We start from the raw sequence: 15,885 nt of genomic DNA on the forward strand, positions 1-15,885 counted from the left end.
TCAAGAAAACAAAAGTAGGAGCTTATTGTACATCTTAGGCAACAAGTACTCTCAACTCTACCTTCTTACTAGAAGAAATATCCTACATGGCTTCAATCTCGCCTAGATATTTAAGAAAACTCTACCTCAGTTCTTGCTTTAAATTGACAATACCTGTTTGGGGAAACCCAGTCATGTAAATTCACACCCACAGAGGTCTTTTCAGTACTGTGTATAAGCAGTAACAAATGCACTCCAACTTCCAGTAGTTTTTGTAAAGGTTTATAGTCCTTTGCAATGATTGCATGATACATTTTCTTCCCCCACAATACAGTCCTTAAACCAGGAAGTGCCACTGGCAGCTTAGGCCCCACCTTCTAACAGCTGGTCTTTGCAATCAGATCTATGCTAGCTGCAGAACATCAAATGCACTTTCAACATCTCCATTTAATATTTACATTCAAGCAATTAATAATAGGAAGCTTATAGTTTAGACATTTCTAGTAGCAGCAGTTTCTATAATAGCTTGTTTAGCTTTAGATAATGAACTTATTTTTTTCACATAGAAACAACACATGTACAGTATCAAAAAATATATACCAGGGAATGGTCCTGCAGCTCATGAAGACAGGTCAAAGGAATGAGACTAACAAATGCTGAATGGTTAAAAAGAACAGAAAATATTTGTTTGATATAGTTTATAAGGGGATCTAGGGACTCCATAAATCTAGGATTTATATTTCATTATATAAATACCTACAAATAAATATATTAGCATGGCCAGAGAGGGACCAGCTTTCAGCTCAAACAATACATTTCAATAACACCACGTACAAACGGGGGCAAGAATCACTCGACAAGTTAGCACTGTTAAAATATAATACTATGTAACTCTGAGTAACTGGCCGGCCCCATCCTCGTGTGTCCTGATACCTGCAAGTCCTGGGCACGCCCTGGGACTGCAGCGATGGAGCAGCAGTAGAGGATACCCCCAGCATAGCAGGGGTAGAGTCACTGTGTCCCACCCACCCCTCCTCTTGGGCAGGGAGGCATCTGGTGGGATCCTCCCTGCATGAGTGCTGCAGTCACCGTGGTGGGGAGGGGAGGGAGATGGGTGTCAGGGCAGTGACAATACCTTAGAGGGGGTCGAGGGGCAGGCAGCTCCAGGATAGTGTCAGGTCCCTCCCCAGGGGGAGCAGCCTCTGCCCCTTCACACTGTCACATACTCCTTGAAGGTCACGGTCAGGCAGTTCGCGGTCACATCCGTGATAATTATATTTCCAAAGAAGGGCTTGAACTCCTGCAGGGGCTCTGCCTCTCCCTCCCCGTCCGCCTCCTGCTGCGGCGGCTCTACTGCCGGCTTCTCCGTCAGCACCTGCGCCACCTCTGGCTTCACCTGCGCCACAGCCAGCTCACCCTCACCCCGGGGCTTGACACAGCGCAAGTCTATGGGCTCGTCCAGGTCCGAATCCAGCAGGATGACCTCTGGCTGGGAGGTGGCTGGAAGAGGGTGCTCGGGCCTCTCTGGTGCTTGGGGGCTCAGGCAGGTGGGGGCGCTGATGCTCCGTGAGGTGAGGCGCTTCTTGCCTGGCTCCCTCTCCTCATGCGGCTCAGAGAGGCAGCGCTTCCTGGAGCCCGGGCTGGAGAGATTCAGTCCCATGGGGGCAGGGCTGTGCTCCCGGCTGGGATCCAGGGACCAGGGCACAAGGTTGGGCTTGGTGGTGAGCTGCAGGGGCTGCTCAGAGGGAGGAGGTGCTTCCTTGGCAGGGGGAATCTTTCTGGGGCTCCTTCCGAGCTCTGTGAGGGGTTGGCCCCCCTCAAGTCCAGCTTTGCTCTTGTGGTCAGTGCTGGCCACCCTCTCCTCCCCATGCTTTCGCCAGGCCTCCTGCTTTTCCTCCCCGCCCTTCCTGGGAGTCCTCTCCTCGGTGGTCCGCTTCCTGGGCGGTTCCCCAGACTTGATCTTCACGGCCTGCATGCCATTCTCCATGTACTTGCTCATGACGATCACAATGCGCCCGTTCTTGTTCTTATTCTTGACAATCTTCATTTTGCCCCCAATGCCGTTGCTGGTCACGCCATCACGGGAAGGCGGCCCAGTGCCACTAGACAGGTTCTTCTCTGCTCCATTCTTGCCCTCTGTAGCCAGGTTCTTGACGGGGCTCAGCAGGCTCTTGGCTGGGCTGTGAGCCCATTTGTCTGGATGGGTGACCAAGGGGCTTTTGCTGTGGTCCAAGCAGGCCTGGCTCTGTGGCTCCTTGCTGCTGGGCTGGTAGTGGGGCTCGTACATCTTGGGGTCAGGCTGGTAGTGGTGGTGCTTCTTGCTGTTCAGCTGGTAGTAATACTTCCCTTTGCTGTGTGGCTGGTGCTTCATGCTGCTCTCCTTCCCATTGGGCTGGTACTGGTGGTGCTTCTTGCTGTTGAGTTCGTATTGATGCTGCTGGCTCTTGCCGGAAGAGTTCAGCTCGAGCTTCGGCCTGTTGTCCACAGCAGGGTCCTGTAGCCCAGTGAGGACATTGGAGCGCCGTGCGAACGAAGGGAGCTGCAACACAAAGTCAGCAAGTTTAGCAAGAGCCCGTCAAGGGGCTGCTTCAGACAAGAGATCAGCACTTCTGCAGGAGTCCATGCAACAAGCTCATGCACACCCAGTAAAACGGAGCTGTCACAGCAGCTGGCAGGAAGGGACACTCTAGGCCTGAACATAAAAAGCGGTGGCCTGTTCCTGACCTAAAGGCTCCATGTTGTTTGAGATTAAATTAGAGGCAGTAAAAAGTACCCTTCAATCAGTTGTCCCTATTAGGCAAGGGTAAATCGTAGGTGAAATACACCCAAGGAAAGAGTACAGATTGCTGAGAAGAGGGGCAGCTAAAAATGCAAACAGCATCATCACAGCTTAAGAAAGCACTGTGTGTACAGCCACCTTCTTCTTGCCAAAGCAAGTCTTCAGCAAGGCTTGGCACCGCATGTTACTGCCACCTTCCGTCACATGGGGCAGAAGCTAAGTTTATAACCAGAGACAGATACATACAAATACAATGACGAGATGGGGAATGAGATCTGCCAGGAAAGAAATACCCAGGAACTCCCCTGCAAGGTAGCCACCAGGAAGTGTATTCCTGCAGCAATGGGCTCCTTCCTTCTCTTCACTGTTTCTGGGGCCTGTCCCAATTTATGCTCATTGTTACACTGAGATATTGTGCATGTTTGATTGAATGATGAAGTCAGATTTGGGACTGGGGGAGTGGTTGGTTGTGGAGAGGAGTGGGAGGGGCTTCATCTGGCATTTAAAATTAACAAGGGATTTGTATGTACACACTGATCCTGAGCATGATGAAACCAGATGAAATTCTCCTCCCTGGAGATGGGAGGAAACAAGGGAGTTTATATTAAAAACAAAACGAAGTGGCTTTAATCAGTCTATTTGCAAAGATCGCCATTTAGAGATTGCATTTACTTTCCGGAGTGTGAATTTTCCTAAAAATGGCTTTCCTTAGGGAAAAAAAACATTGTGGCTCATTGAATTCACCTGAACGACCAGCGGCTTCGGTTTTGGTCCTCGTTTGCGGTATCCCATCAGCTGCTCCTGCCGCTCCCTGCAGGAACATAAAAATCAATCGCGATGCAATTACTTTCCTACAGCACGCTGGAGAATTGGGGGGGGGGGGGGTCGTTAATTCTCGGTACACATCACTTAGATAGAGGCACATTACAATAAAGAACAGGGGCCAACAGTGTGTAAAGCAAAGACGCGAGCTGCTGAGGCTCGTAGGGGAACTTTTCCGCGAGCCAGCAGGACTGGTTTGTCCTGGGAATCGCCAGCGAGCTGCCCAGTCTCCCTCCCGCACACACTAAAGACCTCCCCGAAAAAACCAACCAGCCACAGCAAATCCCTCGCTGCGGTTCCACAGCCAAGCGCAGATCACACAAAAAGCAACCGGGATTTCCAGAGGATGCTGGAGCCCAGCTGCCCTCACGCCGTGACAACGGCATCGTATGCAATAGCAGACCACGAACTCGAGCGCTGGGCAGAGGCAGGGAGCCGGAGCCCCCCGGCGCAGCAGGCGGGACCCTGGGACCGGAGGCCGGGCGAGCTGTGCGCGGCATGTGCCGCCCGGGACCCGCGCGGCGGCGGCGAGGCTAATGATCTCATTAGGATTCACAGGACGAGCCCCGCCAGCCGTCACTCAGAATCGCTGCCTTAAAGGCCAATGTCTCCGCGGGGGGAGGGGCCGCTGGGGCTGAACCAGCCAATTGCAGGGGGGGGAGGCCGGGGCCCGTCCCCCGTAGCGCGCCGGGCTCCGCGGGGCCTGGCCGGATCCTGGGCAGTGCCAGCATCGCTCGCTGCCTGCCCGGACGGGGGCCTCAAGGTGACTAGCCCCCCGACCCGCGCGCCGGGGGGCGGGCCAAGTGGGAGCGGGCCCTGGGCACTGCCCCGCTAGCCAGCAGCCGGGGAAGGGCCGGGAGCGGCTCGCCCGCCCGCGGCTGCACGGCTGCAGTCAGCGCATCTGCTCCGCGCCAGTGCGCCCGGCGGTGCCTGGGCCGCGGAGCCGTGAACTCCCTCGGCAGCGCCTAGCACTCGGCCGGGCAGGACGCGCCCAGGCGGGGTCGCTCCGGAGCCGGGGAGAGACGCGTCCCCGGCGCTAGCCGCCTGCCTGCCACGGGCTCGAGTCTACAGTTTGCGCCAAAACACCGCAGGAAATAATGCGCCAAACGCGAGCGGGGAGCAGCAGCGCCGCCGCCTCCACGCGGGGGCGTCCAGTCCCCCCAGGCAGGCAGGCGGGCGGGGGGGGGCTGCAGGGATAGGCTGGGGCCGTTAGCCGAGGGTCATGCACCCTGCACCCAGCTGCTCTCCGGGCAGGCGGGCCTGCAGCTCGCGAGCTTGTCCCTTGGAAGGTGCAATCTCCGTCCCGGACAGGGCCGGTTCTCCCATCGCCCCGCTACTGCACACGCGACACCCCCTGCCCTGTCCCCGCAGCCGAAATGCCCGGAGCCCGCCCGCCAACCTGCGGCCCCGAAGGGGTTAAGTGAAGTTCCGTGACGCATTCACAATTGCACAATGCCAGCTCGCTGCGAGCTGCGCTCCGGCTCGGCTCTGCAAGGGGGCCGGGGCCGCCAGTGCCCAGCTCGGCGCAGGGCATTCCGCCTGCAAGGCCCGGCTCCCGCGCCACCCGGGCTGCCTTAGTCCTCCCGCACTAAACCCAGGCCAGGCAGTGGCCCCACTGCCACCCGCCCCTTCCCTCCCCGCGAGCTCCAGCAGCGCCGCCTGGGTTCTGCGCCTGCCTCCCTCCCCCGCTGCAGGCCGGGTCCGCGCAGGAGCGCAGCGCTCACCTGTTCTGGAACGCGATCAGCAGCCTGGGGTCCAGGATGTTTTCCTCCGGTTCCCACGTGTTATATCTTGCAAAGGGGAGAAGAAACTCCATTGAGCAACAGACCGGGTTCCCCCCACCCAAGGGAGACGGGGGGTGGGGTCTCCCCTCGCCGGAGAGCTGCCAGGGGCCATCTTACAGGTTAGGCACATTGAATCCACGCGCACCTGGACCCACTGCGGAGGGCGCGTTTGGAACTCCAGCTACCCGGAGAGGGGGAGGGGCGGGGGTGTTTATTTAGCGCAGTTGTTATTCCCGAAGAATCCTAAGCATGCCAGGATGCGATTTCCCAAAGCCCCTGTCCGAGCCCCACTGACACCCGTGGTGCTCATCAGGGTCTAAGCAGCAGAGTCCAAACCCCAGAGCCAATGCAAGCCCCTCCCTGCAAGACACTGTCATGCAAACCCCAACTACTCCGCCACCCGCAAACATCTCCTTCTCTTCGGTGCTCGGAGGCAGGGTTTGCCTCCCCCCCCGCCCCGTGGCAGCGCCCCGGTGGCAGCCCCCTGCCTCCTCCTCGGCCAGGATCGGGGGCTTAGGACCGGCGGGGCGTTTTATTTCGTGTTTTAAATTATTTTCCCCCGTCTCGGTTCTGCAATATGGAGCCTGGCTCCCGAGGAGGGAAAGGGGGAAGGAGCCATTTTCTGCTGCACATCAGTCACCGTCTGCCTCTCTCTCCCTCCCCTTGCTTCTGCCGGGCTCCCCGGTCCCCTCTGGCCTCTCCCCAGCCTCTTTTGGAGCATGCATTGGCGGTGGCATTTCCCGGCGCAGAAAGCATCGGGGGGGGGGGGGGGGCTCTCTGCAGCTCGGGCTGGGCCGGGGATCCTGCGCCCGCAGCCCCGCTCCCCGCCTGGGTACTTACTTGGGGGACCAGCCTCTCCATTTCACCAGGTACTCGACTCTGCCCTGGGGGGGAGGGAAAAGGGAAGGCGTCAGCTGCAGCCCCGCTGCCTCGGCGGAGCCCCGACCTCCCTCCCGCACCCCCCGACTCCCGCTTGCAGCCTCCCGCTCCGCCTCACCTTGCGGATCCGCTTCTTCTCGATGCTCTCCACGGCGAAGACGTGCTCCCCCACCGCGGGCAGCTCCATGCTGGGGAGGGTCCGAGCGCCCGGGCTCGCCGCACTCCGCCTCCTGCGCCCGCAGACACTGAGCTCCAGCCGCCGCTGCACCGCAGCTCATGCAAATCCCGGCCGGAGACGTCAGGCGGGCGGGGCCTCCCCGGGCCGGGCTGTCCGTCAAGGGGAGTCGGGGCGCGCGGATTGGCGCAGATCTGCCGGGGAGCGCGAGGGGGAGGAGACTGAGAAAGGGGCGGGGTCAGGGGATGGGGGGGGATCTGGGGGCTGTTGCGCTGCGGGCGGGGGCAGCGCTCAGCCAGGGGTCCCGTGTCCCGCCGGCTCCGCGCAGCGCTTCCAGCAGCGGGCAGCAGAGCGACCGGGGGAGCAGACACCTGCCCCCCATCCCGTCCGCCCCCAGCGGGGGCTGGGGGGGGGGGGCGAAAGGGGCAAACGCGAGGCGAGAAGCAGGTCGGCCTGGAGCCCCCCAGGAAGCAGCGGGGGGGCGGGGGGATGTTACACTCGGCGCAGAAATAATCCCAGCCCCGGGTTCCGTCCGATCCCGCATTCCCGAGTCCTCCGAAATAGCGGCTCGGGGATCCCCGAGCCCTTGCGCGCGGGCTGCGGGCAGAGCGCTTGGAGATCTGCAGGGCGGCGGGCGCGATGCCGCCTGACCCCCGAGGCGCCGCCGGAGGACGGGTCGGGAGGGAGGGAGATGGAAGAGGAGGGGAGCCCAGGGAGAGCGCAGGGCTAGAGACGTGCAGGAGCCGGGAAGATGGAGGGAAGGACTGATGCGAACCAACGGGCGCTATAGAGAAAGGCGGGAGGAGGAACCAGAAGTGCTGGGGCTAGAAGAGGATGGGCCGGGAGCTAAACCAGGTTGGCTGGGAGGGAATGGAGGGAGGAGGCCCCACGTGGTACCGAGAACCTGACCCGGGGGGGGGGGCTGAGAGAGAAAATAGGACTCCGAGAAATGGAGCCGGGGAGTGAGCCGACGAGAAAGGAGGGGGCAGGATGGAGGCAGAGCGCAGAGGAGGGCGGCGAGCTGTGGAAGTCCAAGGCCCAGGAGCCCTGGCCTCTCCCCTGCGGCGTGCCCGGGATCCCGGGGAGGAAAGGCTTGCCCTGCACAAAAAGGGGGGTTGCTCTTTGGAGGGTTTAATGGTGGCCTCGAAGGGAAGCGATGGACACAGGCCAGCCCGCGGCTGGGGAGCTCCCGTTGCTGTCCGAATCCACCGCGTCCCTATCGAACACATTGCCAGCAGAGCCCGAGGCAGCGTCCGCCGAGCAGGGCTGGCAGAGCCGCGCTCAGCGCCAGCCAGGTGGGAACCACATGCAACCCGCGAAGCTCCTGGCAAGTGCTGAGGGAGCGCAACCGCCGCCGCCTGTCCACCCGTCAGCCGCCTCGCTGCCCCCGCGCCGCGGCGTGCAACGGCCTGCCTACCCGGAGACCGGGACCGGGGAGGAGGGGAGCGAGCGGAGCAGGAGGGAATTCCCCAAGCCCCAGGGGCCTGGAGACAACGGAGCGCTGCAGAGGCCCCGCCCGTTTGCACTGGATCCAGGAATCGCTCCAGAGGGACGAAACGATTTCCCTGGTCAATAATTGAATGCGCATTTGCAAAGTGCGAGGCAGGGTCTGACTATCTCCCTGGGCGCGCCCCGGTGCGAGGTGCAGAGCTAGTGACAACTTACTTTCTCTCCTAAGGGAAGCCAACGTGCCAGGGCTGGGACAGTGCCGAGCGACCCCTTTCTAGCCATGCCCTGGGAACCGGGGCGCGGAGGGAGCACGGGAAGCTGACCCGGGAATCTCGGGGCAAGGGGCTGTACCGCTCGCCGGGCGGAGGGAAGGCGCATCCTGCGCGCTCCGGAGCTGCCCGTTTTGAGCAGCTCGCAGAGCGGTGCATCGCTGTTTATTTCCCATCTACAAGCGGAGGCTCGTGCGGGGCCAGCGGGGGCCGGATCGTGAGAAACCAGCCCCGCAGCGCAGCGGCGCCTTCCCGGGTGCACAGCCCCGGGAGAGTGGGACCTGGGCGAGCGCGCCCCTCTCCGTGTCACCCACCTGCGCGGCTGCTTGAGAGGCGGTCGGGCTGGGGCATTAGCAGAGCCCCGGGCGCCTGGGTGGGACTTGGAGCTGAGGAGACCTGGCCAGAGTCCAGCGTGGAACCTGCGCCGTTGGGGAGCGTCGGGCCGCCCGGTCAGTGGAACTGGCCAGGTCCCCCAGCGATGGGCAACAACGGGATTCGCCCGGCCGCAGAGCAACGCGGGGCAGCTGGGAAGGGGATGGGGGGAGAATTTCCAGAGCGCCTCTGTGAAATCCCCGCTCCCTGGAGCGCGATTAATCCGGCCCTTGGGAAACACATCTCCGGACTCGAGTGCTGGGGATCCCGCGTGGGGAGCTCCCCGGGGAGCCGGATTTCTCTGTCCCAGGAGAGCCCTTCCCTGCCGCCCCTTCCCCGCCCCTGGACTGAAATACACCGCGCGGGCTGTGCGTAACACCAGGCCCAGGGCTAGCGCATCTGGGGCTGTCCAGTGGGGAGGGGACCGCGGCTTTCATTGCCCTTCGCCTCCCTTCTTCGCAGCTGGAGCCTTCGCGGGAGCAAACGGAGGCAGAGAAGAGCCGGTTCTAACACCGAGGGAAAACAATCACACGAGATTTCATCGCAGGGGGAGACTTTTGGTTCTTGTTTTTATTTAAAGACAATCCCCCCCCCCGAGCTGCGTGGCCGGACGGACGGAGGAGTGAGCAGGAGAGCCGGGAGGACGGAGAGTGACAAGCAGTGACATGCCCTGGGCTGGGGCTGGCGAGGAACCGTGGAGGAGGCGCTCGCTCCGTCTCAGCACAGAGATCGCTTTTCGGGGAGTCCCGCGGGCTTTCCGGCCAGGGGACGATTTCCCCACTGGTGTCAGGGTGGAGGCCTCTGCGGATCCAAACCACTTCTCCAAAAGTCCGGGGAAAGCCGGCTTCAGTCTTCCTCTGACACCAGTGGGAGCTGGGCTCGTGGGCATCTTCCCTGCCCACCCCACGCACGGGCTCGCGCCTTTCCCCCTTGGGGATACAATTTAGGAAGTCGCGTCTCCACCTGAAGCCGAGGCGAAGCTGCGGCCGGGGACTCGCCAGGGGAGGCTCAGAAGAACGCAGCAAATCAGAGCGCGGGGCTGGCAGGTGAATCCTGCAGAGCCAAGCGAAGCAAGCGCGAGGCAGGCAGGAAAATGTCAACAGAGTCTTGGGGCTCTGCGCAGCTTCGGACGTGTCTCGAGGCCTTTCTGGGCCTGCCCCCGCCCCCGCCCCCAGCTGCAGGTAACTGACACGGGCTCGGCTTTATTCCGTGCAGGGAGCCTGCGCCGCTGCCTGCGCTCGGGGCAGCGTTCCCAGCCACTGGCCCGGCCAGTCGGTTACCGAGGGGGCCCGGCGCTGCTCCCTCCAGCCGCGAGTCCGAGGGGACATCTCCCCGAAAGCGCCGTGCCCCGGGAGTCAGGCGGCACAGAGCAGGATTCCCCGCCCCAGTTAATTAAACTACCTTCCCCACGCGGGTTTTCTCGGCGCGTGGAGGCGCTTTGGGACCCGCGCAGATACCGCACCCGGGAATGACCAGTGAACGATTCAGCAGGAGGCTGAAACCCCCCCCCCCTTAACATGCCCAGGAGGGCGCCCCAGAGCCCGCCCCGAGGTGCCGAAGCTGGAGCTGGGGGTTGGCTGGTGACCTGAGCTGCCCCCGCTGCCCAGGCCGGACACGCTGCGAGACTCCCCTCGGGTGTGCCGGGGGGGGCCGGTTCCGAGGGGCCAATGACCGCGAGGGGAGCTCCAGGGCAGGCGGGGAGGCTCCCTTGGGTTAGTCAGCCCCAGGCGGCTCCTGTATTGGGAGGCGGGTTCGTGGGGGCCGAGGGGGAGTGACAAGCGCGCAGGGCCCGCCGTGGCTCGGGAGAGCAGAGCAGGGATGGTCACTGGGCCATCGCACGGCGGGGGGCTGGGCCCCTTTCACGGGGGGAGAGACGGGATCACCGGACATCCCCGCACAGGGACTCCCCGCAGGGTTTGGTGACGCCAGCCAGGCCGCTGGCGGCCACGTGTGAAGTGCGGTGCCTGGGCAGAGAGCAGCGAAGCTCCAAGATACAACGAGACAGGCCATTCGCCCCAGCCCCGCCCGCCCCATTAGCAAGTCCCGCGGCAATGAAGCGGGCTGGAAGCAGCCAAGGAGGAGTTCTCTGCTCCTGTCTCCAGCCTTCCCTTATGCGGGGGGATCTTCAGCGCGAACCGCGTGTGAGTCCGGCGAAGCACCGGGATGGGATGATCTTGACTGCCCTGGTTCTCCGTGGGAAGGATGTAAAAGCGTCCCCATCTCCTAGCCTCCGCCTGCAATTCCAGAGGGGCTTTCAGCCCTCCCGCCTTCCTTACAGAGGTGTGTTTGTTTTGCTAGTGAGTGGGGGAGGAAGGCAATCAAATGCCCATTCATGGTCCAACTGACAATCGATGAGCCCCTTCTTCTGCGCCTGACACTCATCCATCTCCCTGCAGCTCCCGTGTAGGACAGGGAGGGAGGCGGAAACAAAGCGGACTTTGGCAGCTAGTCGGAGTAGCTAGCGAAGGACGGCCGAAGAGGCCAGGATGGAATATAACGCTTTAGGGCGGGGGCGAGTCTTTCTGCAGAAGGAAAAGGCGCAGGAGCTGCAGCTGCGCACAGAGCGCAAAAGTGGAAGAAGCCGCGCAAACGGAAGAGCGGCGCTGCGGGCCCACAGCAATCTGAGGGGTCAAGGCAGGGGGCGCGCACATCCAGCTGATCACCTCACCCTCCCTCCCCCAGGCTCCAGCGCCCCATTCCGGGGCAGTTCGCGGGGTGACTGCTGCGGGCAGGGCCCAGCTGCCTGGTAGGGCTGGAGTGAGTGGAGCGGGGTATAGCGAGCAGGCTTTGCTCCTAGGCAGCACAAGGCACTTGTGCTCACCCTTCTCCTCCACCTGGAGCTGACCAGAAGACTCCCCAAGGTGGGGCCTCCATGTGAAACTCACTGTCCGGATGGCTGCTATTGAGAACATCCTCCCACCAGAGCCCTGGCCAAACAGGGGGTCAAGAGCGGGGTCACAACCAGAGTGCCCTGGCTTGAGAGCAGGTGGCCAGGCCACAGCAAAGCCAGGCGAGAGGCGGACACGCAGAGTGGGCTGATCTGGCTGCCAGGGAAGGCTGTACCCCCTTCCTTCAACAGAATTCCTCTCCCCCACCCGAGTCGTGGTCACAAGTGGGAGTATCCCCTCTCCCTACAGCTAGCAAAGCCCAGGTCTCCCTGAAATCCTGGCTGCCTGACTCTACCTGGGGAACAAATGGACAGTGACCAAAGCAGCTGCCTAGTTGAGATGATCTCTAACATACCAATGCTCTTGTCCTTGCAACCTTGAGGAGACTTTCCAATAGTCACTTACCACAGGGCCTCAGCTGCCCACTCCCTCTCGTGAACAGCAAACTCCCAGACAGGCCTGGTTCGCCTCAGCTTCAGAGTAAAATGAATCCCTGCCCTGAGGAGTGTAGAAGCCAGAGACATCACTGAAGTCCTGAAAGCCTTGTGCCGGCTCTCGACCTAGACTCACTGACTTCAAACTCCAGACTTACACTGGTGTAAATAAGAGCAGATTGGGGTCCTGCTCCTAAGTGGGTGAGCAGATCACTCTGCCCCATAGATTTAAGGGGGAAAACAATGAAACTCGAAGTGAAGTTTAGTTAGAAGATTTCATTGAGCAGTTAGCAGAAAAGAACATGACAGAACAAAGAAATGGTTTGTCACTTACAGGAGGACTACAAAAGGGAGTGCTGAATGTCTCAGTGTATAAATACCTGTGTCTAAGAGCACAACAAAGACAGTGCCTGTGCTATCACACAACTGAGCCAATAAAAAGCAAACTGATATTACAATTTTGATTTCCCTGGTGGTCTGAAGGGGCTTAATGTAAGAATTATTATCCATTGGGAATAGCAGCTGAAATAAAGCACATACTGGAAGGATTTTTTTTATTTTTTTTTTAACTAAAGAGCAATTTTCCTAAACTATATTTTCATTGACATGTATGCCCCTACAGCTTGTTAACCCCCTTTGACATGCCAACCTTCTGCTATTGCCAAAAAAGACAAGTGGAGCAAAACCAAATGTTTGCAATAAAACTAAGTGCCAAGGGAGTGGAACGCTGTGATGCAACCCCCTCAAATCTGGGTGAACTGGAAAATGTGTTCAAACATGTGCAGTTAGAAACACAGCAGAGAAATTGGGGCATCTCAGCAGTCTTGCCACACTTATCCCAAGCTGATTTCCCAGAACTTTGAATGGCTGGATGTGTTCTGAACAGCTCAGTGCTTCTTCTTCAGGCACAACCGAGAACAGGCAACAAAAGGGTCCAAAGCTGCCTCTCTCTATTTTTCTAAACACATTAATAGATTTATTCTGCATCTTCATGAAATCTGCCTCAGGTGCAAGATGCAAGCTATTGCTAAAATATAAAGGTGAAAACCACAGTGAGAACCAGCATTAAAATCATTTTAATAATTCCATTTCTGACAATTCAAATAGTTCACTACCAGATCTGACACTATAGATTTCTGCAGGATGCTCATCTGGTTTCTGTTATGAGGCTGATTGCACATGATTTGACAGTAATGATTATAATAGTGGTGATTTTGTATTTTTTGCCTCACTCAAATAGTGGAGGTTCATGAACTGATACATCCTTTCCCTTGTAGTTTCTAAAAATGATGCCTTATTTCATTCCATAGACAGTGAACCACATAAAATATCCCAAATAAAGAGAGCTGGCTCTTCTGAATATTTTTAACGGCTGTCTCTTCTTAGCCAGGTGTTGGGAATATTGCAAATGTGTGTGAGAGAGAAAAAGGTTTTCAAATGTAAAGAAGTGAGAGAGATGTTGCTGCCTTTCAAATACTAGGATAATGGTAATTTAATAAAACACATTTTATTTATTATTTACTATACAGCAACAATGTGAAAATGTATTTGTCTCTAAACTACCCCAGCACAAAGAGCTATTCCGATTACTATTTATCTGTAGAACAGAGTAAATGTACATGTGTGCTCATTTTAAGAATCTAAGCTTCTGCCCTCAACTCTACTGCAACTAGACAGAAATAGATAGAGAAATTGATTGTAGGAGCCCATTTCGATTGTAAACTCCTAGGGCAGGGACTGTTTTGTATTTGATGTTTGTGCAGAGCCCAGCACGATGAGGCTCTGATCCTGATTAGGGTCTCTGATGGGTACTGCAATACAAATAATAATAGCCAGAGACAGATGGATTTCCTGCAGGTGTTAAGGAATCAGGCCAAAAGCCACTTTGTTCAAATACTTTCAAGCCATGTTCCTTCCTTCTACCACTGCGCAGCTGTCTATCTGGGCTTAATATTTTAATTATTATTTATAAACGTTTATCTTGAAAAAGACCTGGGCATAAGTGACGGATTTTGGGTTGAATTTTGTCTCTCTGAAAGAAAGGATGTACCATCTTCTCTTCCACCTACCGTACCAATATCTTCTGCAGACCTGCTATACACTGGCTATCAAGCAGCACTGATTACATATGCAATCATTTTTCATGTCACTCATTAGACTATATCAATAGCCACAATTCAAACAGATTCTTTTTTAAACTCTAATCCTCGAATCCCCCAGAGAAGACACCAAGGCTATGGTATGGGTGTTCAGATTTTCTTTCTGTCCTCTACAGAAGGGCTGGTGAGGTCTTGGGAACCATATGGTATTGAAGGCAAAAACAGGAAGGTACAGTAAAACCCCAGAGTTACAAACCCCAGAGTTACAAACTGACCGGTCAACCACACACCTCATTTGGAACCAGAAATACATAATCCGGCAGCAGTAGAGACAAAAGAAAACAAAGCAAATACAATACAGTGCTATGTTAAACATAAACTACTAAAAAAATAAAGGGCAAGTTTTAAAAAGATTTGACAAGGTAAGGAAACTGTGTCTGTGCTTGTTTCATTTACATTAAGCTGGTTAAAAGCAGCATTTTTCTTCAGCATAGTAAAGTTTCAAAGCTGGATAAAGTCACTGTACAATTGTAAGCCTTCGAAAGAACAACCATAATGTTTTGTTCAGAGTTATGAACATTTCAGAGTTATGAACAGCCTCCATTCCCAAAAGGGTTCGTAACTCTGAGGTTCTACTGTAATTCATAAAGAGCTCCAATATTTCCTCCATGGGAAACCAGCAGGGCTTGGACTTTGCAACTAGCCTTTGTGACTGTGTTCTTGGAGGCCTGGGGGAGGGGATGTTTCCAGCTCTCACTAGATCCCATTCAGTCCCACAAGGAGTCAGGCCTGTGTAGGTGCCTTTTTGCCTTTGTCAGGCCTGGCTTGCCTTTGCTGTTGAAGCCTGGGCCAGTCTGAAATGTGGGTGATAATATCCCCTTTCCTGGGTCACACACCAGGCTGAAGAGGGAAACAAGGAAAGGATGAGTAGGTAGGCTTAAAAAAAAATCAATAGGATGCCATGAGGTAAGACGCGCACAATGAAACCCTGCTCCAGGTTGCCAAGGCAAATCTGTCAATAGAGTATTGAACAAGCAAATCTGACTTGCAATTATTGTCTCTTTCGAAATACAACCTTTCCCTATGCCTCACAGTTCAACCCCAATGTTAGCACTGCTGGGCTCAGCTACAGCAAGAGAGAGTGATTCACAATGGGGAGAAAAGAGAGAGTGCCTGCTAGAACAACAGCTGGAATTCAGCCAAAATCCCATACTGGAACCCAAATCATTTCCTACAAACCAGGGGAGTGTCCCCACCACAGCTCCTTTGGCTAAAGTGACACCCATCCATCCCCCATGTTATGGACCTTTTACATAAGCACTTTGCCCTTCACTTTTACCTTTTGGTGGAGGCACAAAGCATGTTGGAAAATAACCTATTCACCACAACATACCCATGTAGTAGACAAGGATTGTTATACCCTTTGTTATAGAGATTAAACTGAGGCACAGAAAGGCCAAAGCATAGTCATGGGCAGAAACATGGACTGTAAAATTATATCTCCTTTTTCAAGAGAGCTGCTTTTCCCTCTCCATTCTTCCTACTGAACCCAGTATTCATGCCCTACAGCCCCTGCCTTGACTGGTACAACCTCCTCCTTTCTGGCCTTCTGATTCTCCCACCACTCCTCTTGAGTCTATCCAATGTTCTGCAGCTAAAGCCATCATTCTCCCCTCACTCTGGCCCCATTAAAAGCCCACTGCCCTTCAAGGATCTGTCCACCAGTGGGTGCAATTGTAGGAGTGCGTGTGCTAGCGTAGACCAGCCATTGGCCTTAAACAGCAGATCTAGACGGCACAGGTATACAATGCTGGTGGCTACTAGCACCATGTCCATGCTGGAACTCCCACCATTGTTATCATCAATGGAGTTGCACCAGTGGCAGCAAAAGTGGTAAATTATAGGGGGAAAGGGCTAGTGTAGAGAAAGCCATTGAGAATTGGGTCAAGTGTGAGC

At 56.6% G+C, this 15,885-nt stretch overlaps 1 protein-coding gene across 1 annotated transcript; it reads right to left on the bottom strand.

Annotated features, from left to right (window-relative positions):
- Window positions 1–245: 245 nt before the first annotated feature.
- On the bottom strand, window positions 246–6,518 carry CBX4 (chromobox 4). Its single transcript, XM_054047159.1, has 5 exons — window positions 6,362–6,518; window positions 6,205–6,248; window positions 5,305–5,370; window positions 3,503–3,569; window positions 246–2,518 (listed from the first exon to the last, which is right to left on the bottom strand). Exons 1-5 carry the CDS (start codon window positions 6,428–6,430, stop codon window positions 1,190–1,192), a joined length of 1,575 nt encoding a protein of 524 aa, XP_053903134.1. The 5' UTR covers window positions 6,431–6,518; the 3' UTR covers window positions 246–1,189.
- Window positions 6,519–15,885: the final 9,367 nt, after the last annotated feature.

Source organism: Malaclemys terrapin, chromosome 13 (genome assembly GCF_027887155.1).
Source record: "Malaclemys terrapin pileata isolate rMalTer1 chromosome 13, rMalTer1.hap1, whole genome shotgun sequence".
Classification (NCBI taxonomy): domain Eukaryota; kingdom Metazoa; phylum Chordata; order Testudines; family Emydidae; genus Malaclemys; species Malaclemys terrapin.

Bases quoted from the DNA above. Each gene is read 5' to 3' on its own strand.
- CBX4 (XM_054047159.1), bottom strand. From the start codon at position 6,430: ATGGAGCTGCCCGCGGTGGGGGAGCACGTCTTCGCCGTGGAGAGCATC. The intron at 6,249-6,361 runs GTGAGGCGGAGC...CCTCCCCCCCAG, and splicing joins AGAAGAAGCGGATCCGCAAG to GGCAGAGTCGAGTACCTGGT. The intron at 2,519-3,502 runs GTGAATTCAATG...TTTGTGTTGCAG, and splicing joins CGAAGCCGCTGGTCGTTCAG to CTCCCTTCGTTCGCACGGCG.